Raw genomic sequence first — 10709 nt, 5'->3', positions numbered from 1 at the left:
TCAAGTTGCCCCTCGTCATGGCTTGCAAAGTCTTGGTAAAGTTGCCTCTGCTCGGCGAATGCCACCTCCTGCCAACCTGCCAAGTTTAAAAGCTGAGAACAAAGGAAATGACCCCAACATTTCATTAGTACCTAAAGACGGAACAGGATGGGCAAGCAAGCAAGAAACTCCAGACCCAAAGAGGTTAGTCATTTACATTATGTATTTTTACATTCTTTCACTGACGTTATATTTGTGTGTGTTTGTTTTAGTAATTTTACAGTGTCTTTGTTTTTTATCTTCATGTTATATTAAGGGGTGTTTACAATTACCCATTGCTTTATTAACTTTAGTTAAGAGTATAAACCACCCAATCATCAATTTTGATCATTGACTTTTGGCTTAGTTACAGTTATGGGCATTCAGTTGTTTAAATGTGGAGTTACCTTTGCATGTGGATGTTCAATTTTAATGTGGCGTTTCAGCTTTTTTTTTTTTTTTAAATAGCGCTTTTCATTGATTTCAGGCTCAGAGTGCTATGAACAGTTCTCACTTAAGTTGCAAGTATCCATCTTACTAACCGAAGGTTGTAAACCGGATGTGGACGCAGGGCGCTGGGCACATCGAGGCACTCGCGCACTGCCGCCCACCACAGAGCAAAAAAAGAAACGAGAGGATTCGAAGGTTGTATTACAGTATGGACGGAATCCCCACAGGTCCATGCTGTGACAACGCGCTTGCGAAAGTAGTCACGGCTCAAACCAACTGTGACAACGCGCGTGCCTACAACGCGCTTGCAAAAGGAGTTGCGGCTCAAACCAAAGAAAACACAGAAACGAGACTACGACCTGTGAACTACACCTGAGGTGAAGCGTGCACGCCAGGTTGTACGGCCGCCCGGACGCGACCGCCCACACCAACGCACATACCCTCCGTGATATGTCTTCACGCAGCGGCTTACCACCGAGGCGCATATTGCTCTGTGCCTCTCGCCCCACAGTCAGACGCGGCGGCTTCCCAGAGTCAGTAGGTGGCCCCCAAACAGCACAAGCTGTTCAAGCAGTCGGTGTCAGCGAAGGCAACAGACTCACGTCTCCACAAAACGAAAGCGCTTTAGTACAGATATGCTTATTGGATTAAATGACATTTCCCCAGACGCACCCGCCCTCCATGAGATGTCATCCATCCACATACCGGACGGAACAGAAACTGATTGCCATTCTAGGATTTCTGATTCGCTAGTGGATCGCGTGGGCTTACTTGTAGATTTTACTAAATACAGAAGTGGTGCATATTTAAAAGCAGATTTGTTAAAACAAAGAACAAGGTACAACTGATTAAACATAAATGAAAACCAACATTATCTGTCCTTTTAATTTATGTTACCTTTATGTGGTCCATGACTACTAGAGAAATCTAATAATAGTTCACCACTTGGATTTAGACAAGACTAGCCTGTTCCTCCAAATCACACTTGTGAGTTTTCCAAAACCTGACCTCTACTCTTTGATATCTCCAGAGCAGACAGAGAGAACCCGATCACCTTATACAAATAAGTCTGGCTCCCAAGATGATAAAGACATACCAATTCTAGTTGATGTGTCCTGGGCCCTTTCCACCAAAGAAATCACCTTTAATGTTTCACATTCTAGGTTCCTTTGCTATAGTCTGCTGTGTCTAGATCCATGCTGTTATTGCCTGTCACTTGACCAGTATTGCTCCCTGTTCTTCCCCTTCACCTTGCATGAAGTAAGATGTTAGGACAGCGCCATGCACACTTTTTTGGGGTAAGCCCAACTGGCAGTGGATATTATGCAGGATTTTTGAAAGTTATCTTAGATTTAGTAAAAAGTGTAGTGACATATTAATGTGTTTGAGCGAACCTGTGTTCAGCCCTCACACACGCACACACACACACTCCTCCTTCTTCCTAACACGCAGAGCGACAAGCAGGCATTTTGGCAGAAGCAGCACAAAGTCCATTTCTGCTCAGCGTGAGTTCAGCTGCCCCCCTTCACAAAGCGAGTGCAGACACATTGACGTCTGATCGCTGCATGCAGTGTGCAGTGTTTAAGAATGTAGAAAGTGTTTAAGAGCATAGGAAGTGTTTATAAGAGTGTGGGAAAGGTTAACAAGAGAGTGAGAAAAGGTTTATAAGAGTGTGGGAAGGGTTTATAAAGCCTTAAAATATGTATAATAATAAAAATAAATATAGGTCGCTACTTCGCGGATTTTCACCTATCGCGGGGGGCTCTGGAACGTAACCCCCGCGATAGGTGAGGGATTACTGTATACAGTGGACCCTTGACTTACGAACTCAATTCGTTCGCGAGGGCTGGTTGTAACTCAAGTTGGTTGTAAGTCAAGACTATTTTTCCCATAAGAAATAATAGAAATACCCATAATGCGTTCCGAACCTCCCACTGCAACACTTACTTAACCTTTTCATAATAAAAAAAGGGTTGTATAATGTGCATAATTTATCAAAACACCAATAATTTTTCTAATGTACTAACCAAAAAGTAATAAAAAGTGCCTAGCCTACCAGAAACAACAATTTCATACTGTACTCACCATTTAATTTGACATCTTTGGGCTGCAGGAAGGGAGGAGGATGATAATGAAACTGAAGGCTTTTTAAAGGCTTTCTTTAACTTGCGCTCAGGCATTTGCAATCATTTCAATAGCTTCTTTTGCGTTAATTTTAATCTCCTCCTGCCTACAAGTTATTCTGACGAGAAGTTTTCTCAGCATTTCCTTGCGATGATACAAGGAACTGTTTCTGAACTCTTCTGAGACCCCCCAACTCCCCACTCCCCACTCAATGGGAACGACATGCTGAAGTGCGTCCTGAAGCGCGATTGCCGCGACTGTGGAAGCTTGCTTGTCCATTGCCGGGCAGGGATATCACATGCATATCACCCATCGATATCTTTTCTGTTTGCTTTGGCTGAGAGACTCAGCACAGCTTTAAGCCGGCTTTTGCCCCAGCAACAGATAAACAGTCTTCCATACGGAGTTTGGACTTTGGCATGTCTTCTAGTTGGGGGAGGTCCCATGAGAGTTTACAAACCTGACATTTTATTGAATGAGTGCCGCATTAATAGGAATGTTTCTGTTTGTTTACAATCGCGCAAGCGGATACACGTGACCGCATTCAGGTCGTAACGCAAGATGTTGGTCGTAAATCAAAATAAAAATTTTGGTCGTAAATCAAGTTGTTCGCATGTCAAGCCGGTCGTATATCAAGGGTCGACTGTATATATATATATATATATATATATATCTATATATATATATATGTCATATATCTGTCTCTGTTTTTTGTCAGTGCGGGACCATAACATGCATACTAATTCAGCGTGAGCAGGAACTGAATAAAAAAAAAAAAAAAATAAAAAAAAAAATTAAGTCACAGTTAGATATGAATAAGGCAGATTCACCAGTGTTTGTGTGTCAGCTTTTATCCCTCCAGATCAAAGAATTTCCAGCTCTATTGTCTCAAAACACCACTCACATCTATAGTTATTCCCAGTTTCAGATAAAAACTAACAGCATCAGAGCTAGGGCAGGGGGTGGGTGTTGTATCGTGATCGTGACTGAGAGTTTTTTTTTTTTTTTACTTCTAACTTTTACAAGTACTGTACTATAAATTTACACCGGCTGTTACAGACACAAATCAGATGTTGTATAATAATAACAATAAGAGCAGCTCACTACTCAAAACGATAAAATTTTGGGGGAGCTGATTTCAAACTCACGACCTCTGGATTATAACTCAGCAGTTCTTACCTCTGCACCACGGAAGCTGTCGTATTCTACTTGTATCTTTTGTGAAAGTGTTTATTTAATATTTGACCATCAGCCTTCACACATTATACAGTTCATGTCTACATTTCATCATTTATTACTAAAACATGAAAAACGTTTGTTTTAATGATGTGTTTACATAGATAGTTGTAAACACGGAACACACTTGAAATTATTTTCTCTATACAGTTCTAGGTAGCTCATTCCCAGATAATCAAGGCTTGAACTAGGAGAACTTCTTGTGGGGGTGGGGGAGTATGGGGGGTGGGAGGTATAGCAGGCTGCTTGCGCTTATTGACACATTTACAAGACAAAAAGATGCTGACAGAGAGGTGCAAAGGGATTTAAGGTGGTCCGGGGTTTACAAGTTATTTCATAGGTTTTGGTAATTCTAGTGTTAAACATCTCCCAAACCCTTGAACAGGGAGATTGGGCATATTTATCCAGTAGATTAATCCACAGAAAAATATAAAATCACTGATTTATATGGGTTTGACTGCTTCATGCACAAAAAGATAATGCACATTTTCAAATAGTTTCTCCAGATTGTGTTGATAAGCAAAACTAAGTGTTTTGTCACAGTGAGTTTGTTGGGTTTGCCGGTGACCTTCAGGAATGTTTTCCTGAAAATTCACTGTGTGGGTAGCTAAGTTGGATTAACTGCTTTTCCTATTGCCCCATGATGCTTTGTCAGGCCAGCGTGATATCACAAGAGCTATTGCAGCCAGTATTGGATGGGAGAGTCCCCTTTGTGTTTAACCCTGATCCTAGTAGTGGCCAGCATGCCGGATCAACTGCTATACCGTATGAAGTTCTTCTTCTGGTAGTAAAAACTTTTTAACTGGTATAGAAGAATAATGAGAGAATTTGCAAAAACATTTAAACACAAAACACGCACACAGAAGGATACTGGAAACGTGTTTTTGAGTCTTAAAGGTATTGTCTTTTTATATGAACTTGTTTGTATGTGATCTGTGTGTAATACATGAACCTACCCTTTTCATAGTATTACCCAGTGGGCCGTGCAGTTGTTGTAAATAGTAAGGAATAGAAAATCCATGTATTTTAGTGTTGTGCTTATTTGGTAGAAGCAGCAGTGAGCGAGCATGCACATTGTTGCAGGGGAGCACTGTACTTTCTGGTTTGAGAGATGCGAGTACCTGCTATAGCTTTTGTTGGGGCTAAGCCTCAGTGAGTTAATGCTTCCTTCTCCTATTGCTGCAAATCTACTGTCTACAAGAAATTTTACTGTTCTGATGATTAATCCTTTTAGTTTTATCTCAGTAAGCTGCTCAGGGTCACTATTTGGCTTTCCACATTAATTTCAAAAGATTTTGAAGTGTTTGGCGAAGGTCCCTAATAACACTTTTGTGATTTTACAGATTTTTAGGTAAGTTGAGCTGTGTTTGCTTATCACTAGTAGGCAGAAATGGAGAAGACATGGGTTGTTTTTTGCAAAATACTGATCTGACAGGTTTGAATATCCCACCTAAACAGTTGTGAGAACTTCGGAAATTTTGGGATGGATTGTATATAAGAATATCAAATTAACCATGTAACACACAATTTTAATTAATTGAAGGAGAGATTGTGAAAAAGGATTCAGACAGCCATTCAACTAAAAACTAAGGGATGTTAGTTTACCTTTACCACCTCCCTCCCAGCACAGAAGGCTTGTCTCTATTTCCAGTTCATTTTAAATATTTGACTTCTTGACACGTTGTACATACCTGTGAACAACACTTCTGAGCAGTACCTGTCAGCCTCATGGTTGTTGAAGTAGTGTTTGTTAGAAATAGGAAACAAAATGTCTAGAATTAATGCAATAAGAACTTTATCTACAATTGTATGTAATAAATCACACTAATGTTTGTGCTCACTAAATTTTTTTTTTCCTTTACTTTTTGCCTGTGGTACTTAAGGAAAGAGGTAGTGTCTTTAGGACTATTTTTAAAAACAGTTAATAGATTTGTTGTCCTAGGAAGTAAAACAGATGAACTATTCAAAGGATTATGTTTGTTTGTTCTCCATTTATATATTTTCATAATCTCCCTGAATATGCTTTTGGTTTGAGTGACATTTAGCAGAGGTAATCAAGTAACTGATATTGAAATTTAAGATATCTGAGCATAAACTCAAAAATAAAATAATTTGCACAAAGCTATCCTGCATTAAAGGATTAAAGAACACTTCTCAGAAACACCTGATTTCCACTGATGTTTAAATTGATATAAATGTTAGTGTTTTATATTGCTCCTACAATATTAAGTATTTTGTGTATGTAGAATCCTTCTTAAATTGTTTTGCCTCGTAATCCTAGGCTGGCTTTCTGTGAGGTTTTTCATATTTCACAAATCCTTTTTTTTTTTTTTTTTTTTTTTTTTTTTTTTTTTTTTTTTTTTTTTTTTTTTTTTTTTAGCTGTAGGCTTTAGATGTTTCTTGTGTTTCAAGCAAGTATATGTAAAAGAAATTAGAATAGTATCTGATTTCTTTTTTTTTAAACCAGCAACTACATAAATCAAGAATACATTATGGCCTTAAGCATCCAGCTAGATTTAAAAAGTAACTGGAAATCAAACAAAATGTAGTTTACAGACTTGTAAAAGTGGAGAAAACCGTGTAAACTATCTAAACTCCAATTACTGTATATTAACTATGAGGAAAATTGGAGAAGCCTTTAATGTTTTTTTGTTCCAGAAAGAGATCTGTCTGTCTATCAAATTTATTATTTTTAATGATTTTTGTTGTGTGTTCATGGCTGGGGGAAATTTGGTAGATTTCTAAGTGTGTTAGTTGTAATATTGAACATGTTTTCTGTCTTAAGAGAGAGAACTTTATTAGTATGACTAGTCCCCAGTATTTCCTCTCAATATATGAAATTCTACCTTCTGAGTTAATGTTACAGATTTCAGAAATGTTATAGCTAATAACCTGGTTGAAACTATTAACAGATTTATTTTATTATTAATATTCATATGTTAAAGTAGCTCACTTTTCCCCCTAAGTATGGAAAACTGTATGCTGTAAGGTATAGTATTGCAAGTAAATGGCTGAAAAAATTTAAAGGGGTATTAACATTATTGCTATATACCAGCTTTGGCTGTGCAGTAAATTCTAATGTGTTAGTACTTATTTAATCATTTTTAGGCTTATAAGGGAACATCTGTTTTTCCTCTGGAAGTATCTTGCTTTTTGGCATGTCAGTATATGGGAATCTGAAGTTCTGGATCCTAGCCTTATTTGAGAGGATTGGTGCGGACTTGCCAGAGATATAGAAGTACAGAAATATTATTAAAGTTATGAAATAGATTTATACATGAAACACAATGTTCTGTATTAGAATAAGAAAAGCTAAGCAGTAATGAAATGTATAAAATTATATCTGCCTAAAAGAAAACTATAAACAAATTTGTGTAAGCTAATATTCAGGAATGTCAGTATAGCACTAGAATTCCTGAAGCCACGAAAAAACTTGTAATCCCGGCCCACCTTAAATCCCTTCACACTTCTACCATCAGCGTCTTTTGTTTTGTAAATGCGCAAGCCTCCTGCTGTCCTATCCCCCACCTTGATGGAGCTCAGCTCACGGGTAAAAAGGTCTCCCAGCTCAAGCCAAGGTTCCTTATCTGTGTGTTGGGTGTTTGGAGTTGTATAGGGTAAATAATTACGTTTGTTGTTTGTGTTACGGAAGTAGAAAGCATAAAAATTATAGATAAGTATTTTTTTTACAGAATACTAATGTGATGTTCAAAAGGTATCAAAAGATTCACATGAAAAAATTTGTTTCTGAAGGGAATTTATATTGAAAGTGAGCACCACTACTGTTTCTCTGCTTCTACAAAGAAAGCATTTAACAATACATGTTCCATGTAGTGTGAGTGTGACTTATTTTTTAAATATGTAAGTATTGCACCACTGTCACTATTCTGAGGAATAGGGAAGAATTTAGTTGTACTGTGTTTTAGGACAATCTTTAACTCAGTGCATTATGCAAATGTGGGCTTGTACCTAGTATGTCTACATGGGTTAAATTATTATGTTGTAGCCAAGAAACTCTTAATATGATGATTTTGCTTTTTAGAACAAGTCACTAAAAGGAGTGTTCTTTATTACCACTTTTATTTGCCATTCCTTTCAAAGCTGTCCATCTATAATGAGTAAAGATATTTGAGATATTAAGGAGAGTAAAAAAAAAGCTTCATGCAAAATATCTTTTTACATTTGTTTTAGTGCTTTGAGTTAATGATTCATATTCACCTCTCTGTGTACTGAATTATTAAAGATTTTAAAGATTTTGTAAACATCAAATTTAATTTGAATATTAGTACACATTTGCCATATATGTTGCCCTAAATTACATCAGCCTTCATTATTTTTATTGAAGATCCCACAGCCAAAATCATAGTTGTGCAATGATTTTTAAAGACCAGTATAACTGAATTTAAACAATATGATCTGTGTTAGCCAAGACTATATTAACTTTTTTTATCTGAGCAAGTTCGTATCCATATTACTAACCGAGAATGGTAAACCGGAAGGCACGGACCCAGGTACACGGCGATGGACGCAGGAGACATAGTGCGCAGGCGCCTACAGCGCGCGTCTCATTAACCGCAAGCGAAGTCTGATCCACCGCGAACGAAGGAGTCATGGCTCAAAAACGAACTAACGGAGCTACAAAAGCGAGCCCGCATGGACAAATACAGTGAAACAAATACAATGAACATAGACGCCTTCAATGTGCATCTGAAACTGCAGAAGCAAAGGAAGCACGGGTTCAAAATGAAAGACCACAACTGACGGAGATACAAAAACAAGCCTGCCTAGATAAAATCAATGAACGCAGGCGCCTACAACGTGCGTCTGCAAAGCAGGCATTATGGACTGCATTAGATCCTACAATAGTTCATTTGCTTTTGCATCTACCGGGGTAAATATCTGGCCACCAGCTGGCAATGGCCCATACTGCTTTCGCATATGTGGACAAATATTACATCGGATTGGAACAGTGCACCCTGAACCACATCACGAACGCAAATATGCACAAATCTACGTGTTAGATCCAGATGACGCAATCTATCAACGAATGAACCTCTGACGGAGCTACAAAAACGAGCCCGCATGGATACGTAGGCGCCTACAATGCGCGTCTGAAACCGCGGAAGCAAAACTGTCTCGGCTCCAAAACCAAACAGCTCGATTAATGGAGCTACAAAAGCGAGCCCGCATGGACAAATACAATGAACATAGACGCCTACAACGCGCATCTGAAACTGCGGAAGCAAAGCAGGCATGGGTTCAAAACGAAAGACCACAACTGACGGAGATACAAAAACGAGCCCGCCTAGATAAAATCAATGAACACAGGCGCCTACAATGCACGTCAGCAAAGCAGGCATTATGGACTGCAATAAATCCTACAATAGTTAATTTGCTTTTGCATCTACCAGGGTAAATATCTAGCCACCAGCTGGTTGTTAAATATTCTGTCAAAATTCAATGCATCATTCCATGATTTATTTGAAATAGAAACAAAGAATAAATAAAAAAGAAATTTATCAGAGTTGTAAGTCAGGGAAACAAGGTACAACCATACTGTTGATTTGTGTTCAGGGAAACAAGGTACAACCATACTGAGTTGTGTATACAAGTATTATAATACTGTTGAGTGAATCGGATAAAAATAACCATGTATCCTCTTGGTTAGTAACTGAGAAGAAATCCCGCACCAATTTCTTCCTACATTTCTTCTCTGCATCATTAATTACAAGCAGTTGGAATTGTAGATTTGACTCTAATCAACATTTTGATTAGAATATTGTGTGAGTGCCTGTGATACAGTGCCCGAGGTTTAGTGTCATTTTGTTCTTTTCAAGCCAACCTTATTTTTATTATATAATGTGTGAAATTTGCTGTATAGTGGGAACTACAGAAGTTTGCATGTATTTGCAACCTTTGAAAAACTGTCCCTTACGTGTAACTAGTGCTGGGCGGTATGACCAAAATTCTATATCATGGTATTTTTCAAAATTATACCGGTTTCACGTTATTCAACAGTATTTTTTTTCCCATGCATGAGTGGATGTTAACCACATTTTCCACTGCAATTACTGCAGTAGACTGGCTAAGAATAACCTATTCCACTGTCATGAGCATTGTACAAAAAATCATTTTAATGTGCACACAAGTGTTAATATAGGCTTGCATGGCCCCATAGAGTGATAGTTTTCATGGGGGTGGCACTAATGAAGAGAAGGAATCACATTGTAAGACAGATGCAGTCAAAATATAGAACCTTTTTATTGAACAAATTTTGCAAACAACTTAAACTATAATTTTGATAACATATTTTCAACCATCCAAAGAGGCATTTAGACTTAGTAAAATGTCCAGAGGTGCTTGTCAAAAGTTGTATTACACTGAACATGTCTTATAAAAGGAATAAATAGTAAATATTTTTTGTAAACCAACTACACTTTCTGTTAATGTTAACAATCTCTGTTCACTGACATGTTAAAGTGACTTTTTAAAGAACTTTACCATCATTAAACTGCATAATATTTAAACTGATAAATAATGACAATAAAATAAATAATAGTATTATTACTGATAGTTGTACTATTCTTCAAGACTTCAAGCCCAGGCACATTACACAGTACAGTATTCATCAAATAAAAATAAAGTAAAACAAGTGCAACTTGGTGATGACATCTTTACCAACTGAACCATCATTTAGGCAAACTACATTAATATGGACCTTGCTTCAAGCTAAGCTATATACATAAATAATAAAACTGCAACTTGCATTTATAATGCTATTTGTGGTATTGCCCTTCGGAATCGTATTAGGGTCCGGTGAAGAAAAAAAAATACGGACATATGGAAGAAAAAAACAAACTATATGTCGAGAATAAAGTCGA

At 37.6% G+C, this 10709-nt stretch overlaps 1 protein-coding gene across 3 annotated transcripts in view; it reads left to right on the top strand.

Annotated features, from left to right (window-relative positions):
* Positions 1 to 10709, top strand: part of prrc2a (proline-rich coiled-coil 2A) — a 191059-nt gene that overhangs the window by 66795 nt on the left and 113555 nt on the right. For all 3 annotated transcript variants that reach the window (XM_051919972.1, XM_051919969.1, XM_051919979.1), the window contains exon 3: positions 6 to 183. In XM_051919972.1, the coding sequence (XP_051775932.1) occupies positions 6 to 183 (178 nt within the window). The remainder of the gene's footprint in view (positions 1 to 5; positions 184 to 10709) is intronic.

The sequence above is a fragment of the Erpetoichthys calabaricus genome, chromosome 1 (genome assembly GCF_900747795.2).
Source record: "Erpetoichthys calabaricus chromosome 1, fErpCal1.3, whole genome shotgun sequence".
NCBI lineage: Eukaryota > Metazoa > Chordata > Cladistia > Polypteriformes > Polypteridae > Erpetoichthys > Erpetoichthys calabaricus.
Note: the sequence above shows the minus strand (reverse complement) of the source record. Positions and strands in the feature narration are given on the sequence as shown.